Below are 20119 nucleotides of genomic sequence, written 5' to 3'. Positions count from 1 at the left end.
ACGGGGCTTTCCCTTAACATAGAAGTTAAGAATATCATTCTTAACCTCCTCCCATAACTCAAGAAAGTCTTCTGTCTTTGGGTGAAAGTTGATAACAACATCAAAGAAGAGGTCTGACTTGAGAGGTATTAGGAGAGCCATCCCGAGATATGCAGAGATCTGTCGCCTTTGAGTCATAGATCTTCAACAGGCTTAGGGTGAACGCTAGGTTTGAGCTAGGATTTTGTTTTTTTTTTTTTAAAAAAAAAATTGTTTGAGCAAGAGACGAAAACGGAAGAGAGAGAGAGAAAAACTTGATGAGGAATGCAAAGAGATAGAGAAAGATGAGAGGGAAAGAGAAGTGTTTGAAGAGTATTTAAAAGAAAATAAAATGAAACGAATGATGAATAGCATTTAATGTTACATGACGTGAGGAGAGATAATAAAGACAAATGAGGTGACTAGCACAGTTACCTATGGTCGGCGTCCCTTCAACTGCACGCACGTTTATCCATGAATAGTAACGACAGGTTTACCATCCCGAGATAAAAACGTAACAGCTGTTTTGCTTTAAAAGAGGTTCTGAATCAACTTAGACAATGAAACGTTAGTAATAACCGAATCATAATTTCTAAAAGATTTCAATCAGAACTTCTGATATATAAAAAATAATCCATTTTCATTTCAGAAGATACTCATACATAAGAACTTCTCATCTTCTCATTCTGGGCATAAATCCATACTGATGTTCTTCAGAATGAACTTAAACCTATCTTCAGCCAGGGGTTTTGTAAAGATATCAGCCCATTGATGGTCTGTATCAACAAAGTTTAAAGATATAACACCCTTCTGAACATAGTCCCTTATGAAATGATGTTTAATCTCGATATGTTTAGCTTTTGAATGAAGAATAGGATTCTTAGATAAACATATAGCAGAAGTATTATCACAGAATATAGGAATGTTACTCTCAAATATCTGATAATCTTCTAACTGACTCTTCATCCAGAGCATCTGTGTACTACAACCAGCAGCAGCGACATATTCTGCTTCTGTTGTTGATAGAGCAATAGTTGCTTGCTTCTTGCTATACCAAGAGATCAAATGACTTCCAAGAAATTGGCAACTTCCTGAAGTACTTTTTCTTTCAATTCTGTCTCCAGCATAGTCAGCATCGCAGAATCCTACTAAGTTGTATTCTTTAGATTTTCTGTAAACTAAGCCAACATTAGTAGTACCTTTCAGATACCTTAGAATTCTCTTAACAGCAGTTAAATGAGATTCTCTAGGATCTGATTGGAATCTAGCACACAAACAAACACTGAACAGAATGTCAGGTCTAGAAGCAGTCAAATATATAAGAGATCCAATCATACCTCTGTATAACTTCTGATCTACCTTCTTACTTACCTCATCCTTACCTAGAATGCATGTTGGATGCATAGGAGTTTTGGCTTCTTTGCAGTCTAGAAGATTAAACTTCTTCAGAAGTTCCTTCACATACTTGGTTTGGTGAACATACGTTCCTTCTGATGTTTGATTTATTTGTATTCCAAGGAAATACTTGAGTTCTCCCATCATGCTCATTTCAAACTCAGCCTGCATAGACTCAGCAAACTCCTTTCCAAGTGTAGCATTAGATGTTCCAAAAATAATATCATCTACATATATTTGACAAATTAAAATATCCCTTTTAAAGGTTTTACAAAAGAGAGTAGTGTCCACTTTTCCTCTAGTGAAACCATTATCCAGAAGGAAAGAACTTAAGCGTTCATACCAAGCTCTGGGAGCCTGTTTCAATCCATACAATGATTTCTTGAGTTTAAAAACACGATTAGGAGACATAGAGTCTTCAAAACCAGGAGGTTGATGGACATAAACTTCTTCATCTATATAACCATTTAAGAAGGCACTCTTAACATCCATTTGATAGAGAGTGATGTTATGTTGAGTGGCAAATGAAATTAATAGACGAATAGATTCTAACCTGGCCACTGGTGCAAAGGTTTCTGTATAGTCAATCCCTTCTTGCTGACTATAACCCTGAGCCACCAGTCTGGCTTTGTTTCTTACCACTTCACCTTTCTCACTGAGCTTGTTCCTGAAGACCCATTTTGTGCCGATTATATTGAATCCATCTGGTCTAGGAACAAGATCCCAAACATCATTCCTTGAAAACTGATTCAGTTCTTCTTGCATAGCAATTATCCAGTCTGGATCTTCTAGAGCATGATCAACAGAAGTTGGCTCGATCAAAGATACAAGACCTAATTGACAGTCTGCATTGTTCTTAAGGAATGCTCTTGTTCTGATTGGATCATCCTTCTTTCCAAGAATGACATCTTCTGAGTGACCAGAGATGAGTCTGGATGATCTTCTGACAGATGGTTCTTCAGAAATGCTTAGATTCTCCAGAGAAGCTGATACTTGATCTTCAGATTCTTTGCTTCTGAGAAGCTCTGCTTCTGATGCGTTGCTTCTTGGCTCAACAACTTCTGATATATCAATATCACAATCTGCAAAATTATCAAACTGCTTTGGTTTTTCAGAACCTATTCGCACCTTCCCGCTCTCTTTTCAATATCATTCCTCAAGATATCATTCCGCCATGTCTCAACAGCAACACCTCCGTGTTGATCCCAAAATCTGGCAGAAAATCGCCCGAGATTCCTTCACTGTTCCAAAACTTCATTCCAAAGTATATTATTTCCCTCAAGGTCATTTACAACATGTCTGTCCTAACACTCAACCATTCTATGGTTGCCGTCCGATGATTCTCTGCATAGTCTCCGCCGTTGATCTCCTTGCAGATCCTGAAACTGATCAAGTTTATGCAAAATTACTCCTCACTCCCGTAATTGACGGAAGTGTTGTTCCTCTTGAGTCTCACAATGGACCCGATGGTGATCAAATTGTTTCCTATGCCAAGACTCTCACTAATACTGATGTTAGAAGCGGGGCTGTACTCTACATACCTAAGGCCGGTGCCGACTCGATCTTACCAGCACTCCCGCCGCTTGACTCTAGAAACCAATCGCGGTTTCAAGATATATCCGTCAAGGACGTTTGCGGTGTAGTCTCGCAAATTCGCCACTTCCACCGTCTATGTCCCTTTCAACACCTGTTCACCATTGGCTGGAGTGGATTTGTTAGCAAGAAGAATCTGGCTGCCGGTGATACAGTTGTTTTTGCTAAAAACTCGGCTGGAAATATCTCCATTGGAATTCGCAGGAAAGGGAAGTTACCTGCCACTGCAAAAATGACAGAAAAGGAAGTTAAGTTGGCAATAGAATTGGCAGAGAAGAATGCAGCATTTGAAGTTGTGTACTATCCAACGGTAGGTGGTTTTGATTTTGTGGTGGGAGCGAAGATAGTGGAGGATGCAATGAAAGTTAATTGGAGGTGTGGGATGAGAGTTACACACATGGTGAAGAATGACGACACTTCTAAGGGATGCTCCATTTTTAATGGGAGAATATCTAATCTCTCCTCTCGTTCTACTCGCCCATGGCGCATGCTTCAGGTATTTCAAATGTTAATATAATTTAAGTCATACATGATTTCCATTGGATGATGCACAATTAAAAACTTTCTTTTAACAATTTTGACTGTAAATATTCTTGATGCAAGTAGGATCTTGATTTTGATTCTTACAAATTTTTCTTGTCAATATTGTAGGTTAAATGGGATGATCCTCATGTCCCTGAGAATCTAAAGCAATTATGTCCTTGGCAGGTTGAAGTTATTAATTCTAACCCACCTATATCAGATATACAATTCCCTCCAACAAAAAAGTTGAGAGGTGCTCAAGGTTCTGTGTTGTCAACTGAGCAAAACATTAGCAATTCTCACACCTCTAGTATTTTGAACTCCTTTAAAACAAAGAATGCTCATATTGACAATTGCAATAACAAGAAAACTAGTCCGGCTTCAATAATGTTATTTGGTAAGATGATACAACCTATTGAAAGGGATTTGTATGAGTCTTCTGATATTATAGGAGACAATAGTTGTAAGAGGAGTAATGAAATTGATAAAACTTGTTAAAAAAATTATGGAATCAATTATTATTGTTTTATTGACGAATTTATAGTTTGTAAGATTTTATCTTGTCTTTTGATTATAGGCACACTTCTAGAAAAAACATATCAATTTATTGATAATAGCATAAATCTATTTTACTCATTAATTGTATGATAATTATTGTACTGCATTTAAAAACAAATATGATAAGGATTTCATCTTTCTATAGATCATGGTCTTCAATGCTTCACATTCAATCCAAGCTCCAGCATCGCTTAATGAAATATTGTCTCTATTAATTAGCTAACATACTAGGAAACATTTTTATATTATTTTATCTTTCTATTTAATCAAAACACAGTCTGTACTGTGTTTGCCATTGTTTTGAACTTTGAAGGCTCTGAGTCGCAATTTTCATTGTGTTAAATTCCACCTGAGATTTTTTCTACCTTTCTGTCCATTGCAGCACTATTGGTTTAGTAATTCAATTTAGATAAAATCAGTTTTATTTTTGTTTAATAGTTTGTTTAGAAACTTGCACATGAAGTTAAGTGGTTGTTAGTAGTTTGTTTCATAGTTGTTACATCTCTTGATGTATAAATAGTTCCATATGTCTTGTAAATATTTTTTCATTCAATCATCAATAAAATTGTCAAGCTCTATTCCTTTTTCTCTTTTCTCCTTCCTTCTCAAAATCTAAGAAACCCTAGAACCCTTTATTCCTCTGCAATTTCAAAATCAGTTTTGCTTAGTTTTCTTATCATTTCATTCTTTGTTCCATCAAATTGGTATAGCAGAGCCTGGTCCGTTCATTGTTGTTAGAGAATTCGTGAAGAATGACAACTCACAACAACAATATTCCAACGCATTTACTAGTGTTTAAAGGCAAGAATTTTGATCAATGGGTCGTAAAGATGAAGGTGATCTTCAGGTTCCAGGATGAAAATGTACCAGCATTAGCAGCGAATGCAACTGATGTACAACAAACAACACATAAAGAATTGAAGAAGAAAGATGGAAAAACCATGTTTTTGATTCATCAGAGTGTAAGTAATGAGATCTTTGAGAAGATCATGCATTATGGAAGTGGAGACATGGGATGCAATGGAGAAACTGTATTCTGGAGATGGTAAATTGAAGAAGGTGAGGCTTCAAGCATTAAGAAGACAGTATGAAGTGTTGACAATGGAAGGATAAGAAACCATCATTCAATACTTTGACAAGGTGATCAATCTTACAAATCATATGACAAGGAATGGTGAAACTTTCACTGATGTGATGAAGGTTGAGAAAGTTCTCAAAACTTTAACACCAAGATTTGACCACATTGTGGTTGCTTTAGAAGAATCTAAGGATCTAGATTCTATGAAGATAGAAGAACTGCAAGCAAGTCTTGAAGCACACGAATTAAGATTGACTGATAGGATCAAAGAAAGAGGTAAAGGTGCATCCTTTGATCAAGCATTGCAGGCCTAGTATGTGAAGAAAGGAAAATCCAAGAAGGATAAGAAAGATATTCAGTGCTATAATTGTCAGAAGTGGGGACATTATATATCTGAATGCAGATCAAAGAGGGTCTCAAGGAGCAAAGATGAAGCTCAATTTGCTCACAATGAGGATTCAGATTATGATGAAGCACTCCTGATGGCAACAGTCAAGGAGGAAGAAGAAAGAAGTGATGAATGGTACTTGGACACTGGGTGTTCAAACCATAGGACAGGAAAGAAATCTTGGTTCTTTGAATTAGATGATTCAGCTAATAGAAGGATAAGATTTGCAGACAATAACATAGTTTGCGCAGTTGGAATCGGGAAAGTATTGATCCACAGGAAGGACGGTAAAAAAGCATACATCACTGATGTGTTGTATGTACCAAGTATGAAGAACAACCTCATCAGCATTGGTCAATTACTGCAAAAGGGGTACACTATGAAGATGGAAGCACAAGCTATGAAGGTTTTTGATAGCAAGAATAGATTGATTATGAAAGCTCAATTTTCAAAGCAATGAACTTTTTGAGTCAACATCAATGTAATTGAAGATCAATGCTTGCTATCAGAAACTAAAAGTGAATGGCACCAATGATATGGGCATATCAATTTTGGGGATTTGAATATGCTTCATGAGAAGAAAATGGTGCAAGGTTTACCAGAGGTAAAGTTGCCTGATGAAGTGTGTGATATGTGTTGCACTAGAACGCAAGTCAGCAACTCATACAATGCAAAAGTACCATTCAATGCATCCAGGAAACTTGAGGTAATTCACTCTGATGTATGTGGACCATTTGAAGTGAAATTAGTAGGAGGAAATAGCTACTTTGTAATATTCATAGATGAATTCATTAGAAAACAATGGATTTACTTGTTAGCTAAGAAAAGTGAAGTGTTTGGTGTGTTAACAAAGTTTAGACTGCTAGTTCAAAATGAAAGTGGTGAAGTAATTAGCAGATTAAGAACTGATGGAGGAGGTGAGTATACTTTCACTGAGTTTAATGATTTTTTCTCATCAAATGGCATAAATCATGAAGTCACTGCACCATACACACCTCAACACAATGGGATCTCAGAGAGGAAAAACAGAACCTTGGTAAATATAATAAGAAGCATGCTGAAGCAAAAGCAGATGCCTCATTATTTGTGGGGTGAAGCGGTTGCTACTGCAACATATCTCAACAATAGAAGTCCCACAAAGAAGCTGCAAGACAAGACACCAAAAGAAGCATGGTATGGAGTAAAACCAAGTGTTCAACATCTGAAGATTTTTGGCTCATTGTGTTTCAGACATGTACCTGACCAACTGAGAAGAAAATTGGATGATAAACCTCTGGTAATGATTATGGTTGGTTATCACTTAACTGGTGCCTACAAACTATATGATCCAAATAGTAAGAAAATAGTGTTCAACAAAGATGTAAAGTTTGATGAATCAAAATGCCAGAACTGGAAGGAAAAGGCATCAAACAAGCTTGGCGATCACTTTTATCTGTCTGATTTAGAGACAGAAGAAACTGAGGTTGAGGAACAAGAAGTGCATTGGTGTTAAGTGGGTATTCAAAACAAAAATGAAACCAAACGATCACGTGGCAAAGTATAACGCTAGATTAGTTGCAAGAGGCTTCCTACATAAGCATGGAGAAGATTACTATGAAGTTCTCATCTTCTTTATCATTGTCCTCATCTTCTTCATTATCATCGCCAAATGCCTTCGCCAGCAGCGCCATCATCGTGCCGTTGGTAGCAGCGTTATATGGATTAAACTTGATACCCAAGTTAGTTTTACTAGGCTTCACAGTGGACGCCAAATGTATACACTAGGTACACAGATTGATTATTCTACCTCTATTAGGCCAGTCAAAATAGATGTCACTTTGACATATGATTCTTTGTCTCCTTGAGAGCAATTATCGAGAATTTAGTCCTTGTTTATCTATCTAATATTGACCATTTATGGCTATTTATATGACTGGGATGTTTTATTCAATTCCTTCCACGTTGGTCAAATACCGAGATGATAAATTTGTTTTTTTTACTATCTTAACTTAATTTTATCTTTATGGACATGTTGAGAATTATATTGGGACATGCTCTATTAACTCTGAGTGAGAACCAGACTTTTATTAGAATGTACACTGTCTCTCAAATAATATATATATATATATATATATATATATATATATATATATATATATATATATATATATATATATATATATATATATATATATATATATATATATATATATATATATATATATATATATATATATATATATATATATATATATATATATATGAGATATGAGAAAGAGAAATGCTTTTAGGGACAGAGAATGGATGAGAGATCGAATTGTACATAGTCTAATTTATTATGAATGAATATAAAAAATATACAATAAATTTAGTGTTTAATAAAATATAAATATGTAAATTAAATGTTTAATATAAAAAATAAACTCGAGACAAATATTTAAACTAAAAAAAATCTAAAATTACTTAAAAACAATTTATATGAAAAATAATATGATTATTCAATTATTAGATGAATATACAAACTTTTATTAGCAATATTTTAAAAATATGACGGATATCAAATTGGTGAGGGTACAAAGTCACTGGTTCATTAGTTGAACCAATAAATAACTAAGCGTAACCACACGACTAAACCGAATTAAATTGAATAACTATGATTTAATTCAAAATAGTAGAAAATACAAATTCAAATAAATTTGGAATAAGGTGTAATTTCAAACAAGTTGTGAACAAAGTTACTTATATTTTAATTTATTTTTTTCAAAAAATTTATCAAAACCATATCGTTTTGTCAGAGAAAAAAATCATGCATTTCACTCGTCGATTTTTCAAAATCGCCGGTTCATTGAATTTTATCAGTTTTTCTGATTCTGTCTGATTCGCACTGGTTCAAAGCATTTGATTTAGCGATCAGATCAGACCAATTAAACCTCCATTTTCCAGGTTGATTGGTTCGTTCGACTGTTTCGGTCTAATTTTTAAAATAGTATTTATAATTACTATAGTTTTAAAAAGCTTTTATAGAAAACGAATAAAAACTTTTAGGTACCCGGAAGATAATGATGGATAGCCGTTAGATTAAAACATAAACGAAAAATATGGTGCGCGACGATTGATTCTAACGTGTATATATACCAACTTTTCAAAAAGCAAAAAACAAACCTACTCGCAGCTTCCCGCTCTCTATTCATTTCGTTCTTCTCTTCCGCAAGATATCATTCCGCCATGTCTCAACCGCAACACCCCCGTGTAGATCCCAATATCTGGCAGAAATTCGCCGGAGATTCCTTCACTGTTCCAAAACTTCATTCAAAAGTATTCTATTTCCCTCAAGGTCATTTACAACATGTCTGTCCTAACCCACAACCACTCGATGGTTGTCGTCCGTCGATTCTCTGCACAGTCTCCGCTGTTGATCTCCTTGCAGATCCTGAAACTGATCAAGTTTATGCAAAATTACTCCTCACTCCCATAATTGACGGCAGTGTTGTTCCTCTTGAGTCTGACAATGAAGCCGATGGTGATCAGATTGTTTCCTATGCCAAGACTCTCACTAATACTGATGTTAGAAGCGGGGCTGTACTCTACATTCCTAGGGCCGGCGCTGAGGCGATCTTACCAGCACTCCCGCCGCTTGACTCTAGAAACCAATCGCGGTTTCAAGATATATCCGTCAAGGACGTTTGCGGTGTAGTCTCGCAAATTCGCCACTTCCACCGTCTATGTCCCTTTCAACACCTGTTCACCATTGGCTGGAGTGGATTTGTTAGCAAGAAGAAACTGGTTGTCGGTGATACAGTTGTTTTTGTTAAAAACTCGAACGGAAATATCTCCATTGGAATTCGTAGGAATGGGAAGTTGGCTGCCGCTTCAAAAATGACAGAAAAGGAAGTTAAGTTGGCAATAGAATTGGCAGAGAAGAAGGCAGCGTTTGAAGTTGTGTACTATCCAACGGTAGGTGGTTTTGATTTTGTGGTGGGAGCGAAGATAGTGGAGGATGCAATGAAGGTTAATTGGAGTCGTTGGATGAGAGTTACACACATGGTGAAGAATGATGATACTTCCAAGGGATGCTCCATTTTTAATGGTACAATATGTGCAATCTCCCATCCTTCAACTCGTCCGTGGCGCATGCTTCAGGTATTTCAAATGCATATACTCTTAACATAATTGAAGTCTTGATTTTGATTCTTACACATTTCTTCTCAATATTGTAGGTTGAATGGGATGAACCTCATGTCCCTGAGAATCTAAAGCAAATAAGTCCTTGGCAAGTTGAAATTATTCGTAAAAGACGTACACCACCATATATAATGTCTCCCCCAACAAAAAAGTTTAGAGGTGCTCAAGCTTCTGTCTTGTCATCCATTCCAAATAACATGCAAAATCTTGTTTCCACTCCAACTTCTTCCAACTTCAAAACCAAAAAAACTACTCCTGGTTCAATAGTGTTATTTGGTAAGACCATACAACCTACAGAAAGTGATTTGTATAATTCTGATAACAAAGGAGACCATGAAGTTGAAGACATTCATAAAACTTAAGCAGATAACAAAATATATATGTACATTGGTACAATTTAAATGAAATTTTGTTATAGTAATTATGGAATCATTATTCAATTTACATGAAATTTTACTATAAATATTATGGAATCATTAATTTTTTATTTATTTATGAATTTATAGCTTGTTAAATATATCGTTTTATCTTGTCTTTTGATTATCAAATACAAATCCATTTAGGTTTTTTATGATAGTATAAATCTATTTTACTTATTAGTTGTATGATAATAATTGCACCGCATTTAAAAAAAATATATGATAGAGATTTCATCTATGTATAGAATATAGATCACGGTCTTCAATTGCTCAATGAAATATGCCAGAAACACAGTCTGTATTGTGTTGGAAGGAAAGATTTTTATACAGTCTCTACTTTGTTGGAATTTCTTCTACCTTTCTAACTATTGCAGCACTTTAACAATTTGCCTAAACACACTCTTGAAGCTAGCATGTTTTAAAAAATGCAGCCTAAACACAATTTGCCTTAACATGCAGCCTCTCAATCTTGGTTCTTCTATGGACTTGGCTCTATTCTTTTTCCTGAACCAGTCAAAATGTACCAACTTCTCAACCGATTCTCAATTTCATAGAGTAATGATATACAAAAACTAATTTTGAACTATACTTCCGTATAAATACAATGAACATTAACTTTTTATCAATATTTTTTAAAATATTAAAGAATAATTTTGTAACATTTAAGCATGAAATTTGTGTTATTACCTCTCTTTATATATTTCATTAACCAATTTTATTACTCATTAATCCAAAAATAATTTAAAATAATTAAAATAATAAGAGGGTTAATGAAATAGAATTAAAATAAATTGTTATTAGTATTTTTTAAATTAAAAATTTTGCATAAATGAAAAAAAAATACAAAGAAAAAGATTGGTGAAAGAACCTAACCCATCAAAAAAATATTAATTAAAAACTTAAGTTATTAAGTTGTAAAGTTTGTCTGATTTTACGCTTAATGTTGTATTTTGTATAAGATTAGGTATTTAAGTAATATAAGGCGATGTACACACACGCCAAAAATATTTTAAACTCTTCATCTTTTTCATAAAACTTCTTTAAACTAATCCACACGAGTTCGTAAATGATTACGAAACATTAATGATAAATTACAACTAGAGGGTGTATATGACCCTCCCACCTGAGGGTGTATAAATTACAACTCTTCATCTTTGGCAAAGGGATACACACTACTAGAGGGTGTAGACTACTTTGACTCCTTTTCACCTGTTGCAAAGCTAATTACTATCAGGTTCTTCTTTCCATTGCTGCCATCAAAGGTTGGCATTTGGAACAACTTGATGTCAACAATGCCTTTCTTCATGGTGATCTCCATGAAGAAGTGTATATGACTCTCCCACCTAGCTTACCTTCCTCTAACCCTTCTCATGTCTGTAGATTGCTTAAGTCCTTATATGTTTTAAAGCAAGCCAGCAGACAATGGTATTTCAAGTTTTTTTCTTCTTATTTCAATTGGTTATAAACAATTTCAGGCTGATCATTCACTTTATGTCAAAAAATCCAATTTTGACTTTACAGCTTTATTAGTGTATGTGGATGATATTGTTTTAGCAGACACCTCTCTGTCTGAAATTCAACAGGTCAATCAATTACTTCACCATACTTTCAGGATCAAAGATCTTGGAAGACTCAGATTCTTCCTTGGCTTTGAAATTGCTAGAACTACAGCTGGTATCTTTCTGAACCAATCGCGGTTTCAAGATATATTGGTCCAGGACGTTTACGGCGTAGTCTCGGAAATTCGCCACTTCCACCGTGGGTATCCCTTTCAACACCTGTTCACCATTGGATGGAGTGGATTTGTTAGCAAGAACAAACTCGTTGGCGGTGATACCATTGTTTTTGTTAAAAACTCGGCTAGAAATATCTCCATTGGAATTCGCAGGAAAGGGAAGTTACCTGCCACTGCAAAAATGACAGAAAAGGAAGTTAAGTTGGCAGTAGAATTGGCAGAGAAGAACGCAGCATTTGAAGTTGTGTACTATCCGACGGTAGGTGGTTTTGATTTTGTGGTTGGAGCGAAGATAGTGGAGGATGCAATGAAAGTTAATTGAAGTCGTTGGATGAGAGTTACACACATGGTGAAGAATGATGATACTTCCAAGGGATGCTCCATTTTTAATGGGACAATATCTGCAACCTCCCATCCTTCAACTTGTCCATGGCGCATGCTTCAGGTATTTCAAATGCATATATATTCTGTTAATACAATTAAAGGATCGTGATTTTGATTCTTACACTCTTAATTGATATTTCAAATGATTGGTTCTTACATTTTTCTTGTCAATTTTGTAGATTGAATGGGATGTCATGAACCTGATGTTCCTGAGAATCTAAAGCAATTAAGTCCTTGGCAAGTTGAAATTATTCCTACACAACATATACAGTTTCCCACAACAACAAAATTGAGATTGATGAATGGGATAGAGAGATTACTCATCCATTCCAATGCAAGAGCTTACTATTCCATGGATGAGACCCTTGAAACAGACACCTAATTGTAATATTTTGAACTCCTTTAAAAATTGCAACACCAAGAAAACTAGGGCTGGTTCAATAATGTTATTTGGTCAGACCATACAACCTATTGAAAGTGATTTGTATGATTCTGATATCAAAGGAGAAGATTCTTGTAAGAGAAACAATGAAGTTGAACACAATGATAAAACTTAAGCGTTTACAAAATAGTTACGCAGATGATAAAACATACATGTACGTTCATTCTATTTAATTAGAATTTTACTATAAAATTATGGAATCATTTATTATTGTTTTATTGAGAAATTTATAGTTTGTAGGATTTTATCTTGTCATTTAGAACATGTCTGCCCTAACACTCCTATCTAATTTATTCTTTAATTGTATGATAATAATTAAACGGCAGTTAAAATAAAAATATATGATAAAGATTTCATTTTTGTTTAGATCATGATCTTCAATGCTTCATATTCTATCCAAGCTCTTGGAGATGACGGAGATTGTTTTCACCTCTTAGAGATGGATGTGTTCTTTTTATAACCGAATAATTTATTGTTATTTTTATTCTTGGAATATTTTACCGCTCTCGTGTTTTAAGATGTATGAGCTTTCCGTTTGTTTTGTGGGCGGAATATCCCTTATACTCCCAATAATTTCATTGCTTATTAAAAAAATATTTTATCCAAGTTCATGCATTTCTTAATGAGATTGTCTCTATTTATTAACAAAGAAGAAAACATTTTGATTATATTTTATGTTTTTAGTTGATCAAAACAGTGTCTGTGTAATGTGGCAGAAGGAAAACTTTTCGATAAAGTTTTTGGTGAATTCTTATTTACCCAACTCAAAACGTTGGGTAAGATTACCTCCTTTGTAAAATCTTTTGAAAACAACAAATAATTGTAATATTTAATAAATAATTAAATGTGTTAAAATTAGATTATATCATGTGATTGGTTGAAGGTACACTACCCAACTTTTTGTGATAGGTAGAGAAGTTGTCTCCAAAGTTTTTATTTATGACTTAAACTTGCATGATTTGTTATTATTTATATATCTTCAGTTGCGAACTGAGCAATATAAATGATTATAGAAAATGTGGTAGAGCAAGTTTTTTTAGCGCTACAGTGATGAGGCACAGTGGTTTGAAGGTTGCGATCACGGTACTTCTTGAACCAAAGACATTGATCTTGAATAAACATCGTTAATCTCTGATACGATGAATTAAAAGGCGTGTTACATGCATGGTAAGCACTCGAATGCCCAATTCAACTTAGGGTTCAAGATAGTGGTATTGAAAGTGGAAAGTAGAGATGGTGTACCTGAAAATTCTTTGTGAAGGTATTTATACCTTTGGCTTGATGGAGTGGCTGAATAAGTGGGTCTCGTATAATTGGGCCTTTGACCTACATAGAACCGTTGCCCAAAGATTTGTCGGACATTCTGGTTGTCGGGGGACGTCTTATAACACTCTTGATCGGTCTTTGAGAATAATTGTCCAAGCGTCAGCTGACATGCGTTGCTTTGGTTTGCCAAAGTGTAATAAGAAACATGTATTAAATGCAGTTCCGTTATTGAACCATTCAGTCGTCTTACATTGTCGTGTGACCTAAAATAGTATTGAGTGATGTGTTGCACCCTACAGTGCATTTGAATATACTCGAGGGTGGTTAGTTTCCAAGATGAGATCTGACTATTGATTCACACTTGATTCTAACTTTCAATTTGACGGCTCGAGTGTCTTTGTCTATATAAAGATAGAGAATGAGTGCGGAATAATATTTTCTCGATCTTGTAAACTTCTTCTTACCCCAACTTTTAACAAATCATTTTTCTATTTTTGCAATCTATCTCACATAATGGTGTTTTTGTTGTTGTTATTGTTGTTTTTGTTGTTGTAATTAGCGTCGTTGTTCTTTCCACCTCTTGCCAATGTTAAATAGTAAAAGAAAACATTTTAATTTTTGAATAATTTTCCAATGTTATCATTAGTCAAAGAAAATATTCTATAATATATTGCTTACTTTCGTTAACAACATTGAAAAATTTATTCCTAATTAATCAAAGTACAACGTTGTTTAAAATATAGTCATTTGTATGATTATTACATTACACAAAGAAATTGGTGAATGGTAAAAAATTGGGAAAAAAAAATAATACATGTTATTTTCAATTTTTTCCATTCACCATTTTTGGCAATATAAGTAATATATTACCTCGGTGAATTAAAAAACCTAAGGGAAAAGTCCATATTTTATTGTATTTTTATTTAAATAGAAAAATCTTTTTTATATCAGTTTTTGGTCATAACTGAAGGTAAAAATAAGCGTGTTTATTGAGTTTCTTTGTCATTCATTTATTTAGTATCAATGCTCAAGACACTGCTAACACATTGATCCACGTGAAACTTAAACGACAACCATTCAGAACGCAAACACCATATTATATATCATAATTACAAATATTTTGAATATCAAAAATTGATAATGAAAACAATAGATTGATAAAAGTGAAACTTAAGGGAAAGTAGAAACAATCTTTGTGATGTATGAAAATATTATTTGTTGAACGTTTGTGTACTTTACATAATCTCTTATCTTTTATACATGATAAATTAGTTTCTTTATCTAACATTTGTTAATTTTACATATCAGAATCAATTGAATCTCTCTCTCTCTCTCTCTCTCTCTCTCTATATATATATATATATATATATATATATATATATATATATATATATATATATATATATATATATAGAGGGCATATCATATGAGAATGACATATTTATATGAGAATGTGAGAATGAATATGAACCATTGGATTTTAAAATAAAAGGTGGAGATTATAAATGAATCTTTTTTTTCTCTCTCCTACTTCATTTATTTCAAGATGCATGAGAGAGAAAAAAAAGATTCATATATAATCTCCACCATTTATTTTAAAATCCAATGGTTCAGATTCATTCTCACATTCTCATATAAATATGTCATTCTCATATGATATGGCCTCTATATATATATATATATATATATATATATATATATATATATATATATATATATATATATATATATATATATATATATATATATATATATATATATATATATATATAAAACCTCGATTATGTGTATAATCGATATGAAATTCTAGCACTTTTAAAACATGTTACTCCTGATGTCCCAACATCAAAACATGATGTAAAGACAGATGTTACAACATCTGTTGACAGAAAGAACCCAATAAACCATACTGTAAAATATGCAGGAATAAAATGTAGAATGGTAAATCACACAGTAAATTGTTAACCTAGTTTGGTGCAACGTCACCTACTCTGGGGGCTGCCGAGCAAGGAAGGAAAGTCACTATGATAGTATTAGTTCAAAGCATAAACAATCCTAGTTTACAACTTCTCGCCTAATCCATAACTTGTGCAACTTCTACCTAAAACCCTCTAGATATGACGCCTTTTGTGGTACACCAACCGAGGGTAATGTGGAAATTTTTCATGACGCTTTTTGTTACCTCGCTAGCAAAACTGAGATAAAAATCCTTTTTCAACCAAGGTAAATATGTTTTTTATTACTCAAACGTTCTTCTACTAGTTGTACATGATCATCAGGCTTCTCCGTAGACTTTGGAATCATGCTTTTCAAGATTTGTATCGATAATGAGTGCTTTGGATGCACCTTATCTGGGCAAATTTTTGCTTAAACCGGGGTCCGAGCATAGCTTTCTCGGTCTCCTCTGGGGCTCTAATGGGGAGTCTGATTTTTTTTACTTCTGCATCGATCCCATGATCATCGAGGAACCTCATTTCCCTTTTCCCTGGCTGATTTCAAGATTGCAACGTGAAACTTTCTTGAAGAAACTTTTTGAATTGTATTCTCGCGGGAAGGAGCGTAGTAGGGGCTCTCTTCAAGGAGCTGAAACTTTTCCTCAACAACATTTGAGCTTTGTTGTCGAACAATTTTAAACACATTGTCCATCAACTCGTTGTGTTTTCTCTACAACAAATAATGCTTTTTATGACGAAGCTTTCACGTCAGCTAGAAAAAACTGAGGTATTAAAAATTGAAAATATGTTTTATTTTATTTTATTTTTCTATTGAAAATAGAAAATATGTTTTCCCTTGATTTTTTAAAAACCAAGGGAATATGTTACACACCTACAACAACGAATCACTATCCTACATTCTTAAATGAACAACGCTCAAGATATTATCAAGACAACAGTCCACAACATATAATCTACATCCACCACTATATAATGAAATTTTGGAACTTAATTTTTTTAGAAAACTTCTTAATGATGAATTGCAAGTGCAAATTTTTTTTATTGCTTCAAGTTAAATAAAGAATGGATATCAACCTTTGAATAACTTATCAAAAGCTTCATGCATTCAAACGATTGAGTTTAAAAAGAATGCACATAAAATGTATGCAACATGATCTGGATTAGAGAAAAGATGTGTTATTCTCCAAGAACAACAACTACTATAATAACACTGCATATTTTATAATAATATAATTTGATTTCTTGTGTAATCAATGTAATGTTGAGAAAATAAAGCTTATACACCTTTTACCTTGGATTTTTGTCAGAAACCGAGGGAATAAGTTTGGCGTGATAATTGAGAATAATGATCATCATTCTTAAACAAATATGTGTCGTCCATTTTATCAGTGGCAACGCTCAAGATACTTTCATTATTGATATGTGTGAAACCTAAGAGACATTCATTATATAAGCATGTTAAATATTAAAACTTCTAACCTAAATGAAACATGAACCGCTTGAACCTAAAGACGCTTGAAAAAGTTCTCTATGATTGATTGCAAGAGCAAAAAATTATCCGTGTTCAAGGTTTATTTTCTTAAATATTTATTTGAGCCGAAAATCATTTATTTGAATATTGATTTTAATTATCTTATCCTTTTTTTCATCAGAAATGAATGCATGCAAGATCTATATAAAATAATCTTGCACCCAACATTTGATCTTCCCTAAAAAATTTAATAATTCGAAGATCGAAAATTTAGATATTCAAAGAATTTGATTTTTATCTAGATCTCTAAAAAATTTGATTTTGATTTTGATTTTTATGACGCCCTTCGTTACCTCGTTTCTTTATCTGAGGTTAAATGCATTTCATGTCCGAAGGAGTTATGTATGTTTTATAGTAGTGTTTGTATGTTGAGATTTTCTTGAAGCGTGTGAAAAAATTTATTTTTAATAAAATTAAGAAAAAACATATAAATACTTCATATATAACTAAACATGAGACAAAAATTTAAACTAAAAAATATAAATTAATTAAAAACAGATTCATATGAAAAATAACATAAGATTAAGTTATTAGATATATATATATATATATATATATATATATATATATATATATACAAACTTCATAGCACTATAGTATTTAAAATAAAATAAAAACAAGCTTTTATAAAAAATAAAAGAACTTTTAGGTTTACCATAGATAACATGGATCCCTAACTGTTAGATTAAATAGACATGAAATATCTGGTGCAAGAAGACTGATTCTAACAGGTATTTATGTCAACGTTTCAAAAAGCTAGAATCAAACCTATTCGCAGCTTCCCGCTCTCTATTCATTTCGTTCTCCTCTTCCACAAGATATCATTCCGCATGTCTCAAGAGCAACACCCCCGTGTAGATCCCAATATCTGGCAGAAATTCGCCGGAGATTCCTTCACTGTTCCCAAACTCCATTCCAAAGTATACTATTTCCCTCAAGGTCATTTACAACACTCACACACTTGCAGATCCGCTCATTCTCTGTACAGTCTCCGCCGTCGATCTACTTGCAGATCCTGAAACTCAACAAGTTTATGCAAAATTACTCCTCACTTCTGTAATTGACGGAAGTGTTGTTCCTCTTGAGGCTAGCAACGAAGAGGATGTTGATCAGATTGTTTCATATGCTAAGACTCTAACCAGATCTGATGTTAAAAGCCGAAGTGTACTCTACGTACCTGCGGCCTGTGCCAAATCGATCTTCCCAGCACTCCCGCGGTTTGATTCTAGAAACCAATCTCCATTTCAAGATCTCTTCCTCACTGAAGTTTGCGGTGTAGTCTGGAAATTTCGCTATGTCTTCCGTGGGTATACCTTACGTCACCTGTTCACCACTGGTTGGAGTGGATTTGTCCGTGAAAAGAAACTCGTACGCGGTGATACCATTGTTTTTATTAAAAACTCGGCTGGAAATATCTCTGTAGGAATTCGCAGGAAAATGAATCTTCCTTCCACTGTTAAAATAACGGAAAAGGAAGTTAACGAGGCTGCAGAATTGGCAGAGAAGAACGCAGCTTTTGAGGTTGTGTACTATCCGACGGTAGGTGGTTTTGATTTTGTGGTGGGAGCTAAGATAGTGGAGGATGCAATGAAGGTTAATTGGAGACGTTGGATGAGAGTTACACACATGGTGAAGAATGATGATACAACAAATGGATGTTCCATTTTTCATGGCACAATATCTAATCTCTCAACTCCCGTAACTCGTCCATGGCGCATGCTTCAGGTATTTCAATTTTCAAATGCATATATACTGTTAATACAATTGAAGGATCTTGATTTTGATTCTTACACTCTTAAATGATTGGTATTAGTCTATTAGATTCTTACATTTTTCTTCTCAATATTGTAGATTGAATGGGATGAACCTCATGTCTCTGAGAATCTAGAGCAATTATGTCCTTGGCAGGTTGAAGTTATTTCTAACTCACTTACACCAGATATACAGTTTCCCCTAACAAAAAAAGTTAAGAGCTGCTCAAGATTCTGTGTTATCAAGTGAGATAGAGAGAGATCACTCATCCATTCCAATGCAAGAGCTTACGATTCCATGGATGAGAGACCCTTGAAACAAACACCGAATTGTAATATTTTGAACTCCTTTAACAATTGCAACACAAAGAAAACTAGGGCTGGTTCAATAATGTTATTTGGTCAGACCATACAACCTATTGATAGTGATTTGAATGATTCTGATATATCATAGGAGACGGTGGCCGTAGGAGGAACAATGAAGGTGAAGACATTGATAAAACTTAAGCAGATAACAAAATATCCATGTTACATGTACGTTCATTCAATTTAATTGAAATTTTACTATAAAAATTAGGGCATCATTTATCATTGATTTATTGAAGAATTTATAGCTTGTAAGATGAATCTTTTAATTTGTCTTTTGATTATCAAATTATTGATAGCATAAATCTTTTTTCCTCATTAATTGTATGATAATAACTGCGCCACATTTACAAAGAAATAACGTGATAAGGATTTCATCTTTGTTTAGATCAAGATCTTCAATGCTTCATATTCAATCCAAGCTCCTGCATTGCTTAATGATAAATTGCCTCTATATTAGCTAACATACCAGAAAACATTTTGATTATGTTTTATGTTTCTAGTTGTTCAAAATACTGTACTGTGTTGGAAGGAAAGATTTTTGGTACAATTTTTAT

The 20119-nt window shown here is 33.7% G+C and overlaps 3 protein-coding genes across 3 annotated transcripts; all 3 read left to right on the top strand.

Moving 5' to 3' along the window:
* The first annotated feature begins 2587 nt into the window (after positions 1-2587).
* LOC131619497 (auxin response factor 17-like) lies at positions 2588-4026 on the top strand. Its single transcript, XM_058890586.1, has 2 exons — positions 2588-3502; positions 3658-4026. Exons 1-2 carry the CDS (start codon positions 2588-2590, stop codon positions 4024-4026), a joined length of 1284 nt encoding a protein of 427 aa, XP_058746569.1.
* Positions 4027-4916: 890 nt separating this feature from the next.
* LOC131619496 (uncharacterized) lies at positions 4917-6012 on the top strand. Its single transcript, XM_058890585.1, has 3 exons — positions 4917-5117; positions 5227-5392; positions 5558-6012. Exons 1-3 carry the CDS (start codon positions 4917-4919, stop codon positions 6010-6012), a joined length of 822 nt encoding a protein of 273 aa, XP_058746568.1.
* A 6201-nt stretch (positions 6013-12213) lies between these two features.
* Positions 12214-19446, top strand: LOC131619495 (auxin response factor 22-like). The gene is made up of 3 exons (XM_058890584.1): positions 12214-12312; positions 18304-19170; positions 19297-19446. Exons 1-3 carry the CDS (start codon positions 12214-12216, stop codon positions 19444-19446), a joined length of 1116 nt encoding a protein of 371 aa, XP_058746567.1.
* The last annotated feature ends 673 nt before the right edge of the window (positions 19447-20119 follow it).

The sequence above is a fragment of the Vicia villosa genome, linkage group LG7, assembly GCF_029867415.1.
Source record: "Vicia villosa cultivar HV-30 ecotype Madison, WI linkage group LG7, Vvil1.0, whole genome shotgun sequence".
Lineage (NCBI taxonomy): Eukaryota > Viridiplantae > Streptophyta > Magnoliopsida > Fabales > Fabaceae > Vicia > Vicia villosa.
This window is presented reverse-complemented; position numbering and strand designations above follow the sequence as displayed.

Coding starts and splice junctions, on each gene's coding strand:
- LOC131619497 (XM_058890586.1), top strand. CDS start 2,588: ATGTCTCAACAGCAACACCTCCGTGTTGATCCCAAAATCTGGCAGAAA. Junction 3,503..3,657: donor GCCCATGGCGCATGCTTCAG/GTATTTCAAATG, acceptor TCAATATTGTAG/GTTAAATGGGATGATCCTCA.
- LOC131619496 (XM_058890585.1), top strand. CDS start 4,917: ATGAAGGTGATCTTCAGGTTCCAGGATGAAAATGTACCAGCATTAGCA. Junction 5,118..5,226: donor TGGGATGCAATGGAGAAACT/GTATTCTGGAGA, acceptor TACTTTGACAAG/GTGATCAATCTTACAAATCA. Junction 5,393..5,557: donor GATAGAAGAACTGCAAGCAA/GTCTTGAAGCAC, acceptor GACATTATATAT/CTGAATGCAGATCAAAGAGG.
- LOC131619495 (XM_058890584.1), top strand. CDS start 12,214: ATGGTGAAGAATGATGATACTTCCAAGGGATGCTCCATTTTTAATGGG. Junction 12,313..18,303: donor GTCCATGGCGCATGCTTCAG/GTATTTCAAATG, acceptor ACCCCCGTGTAG/ATCCCAATATCTGGCAGAAA. Junction 19,171..19,296: donor GTCCATGGCGCATGCTTCAG/GTATTTCAATTT, acceptor TCAATATTGTAG/ATTGAATGGGATGAACCTCA.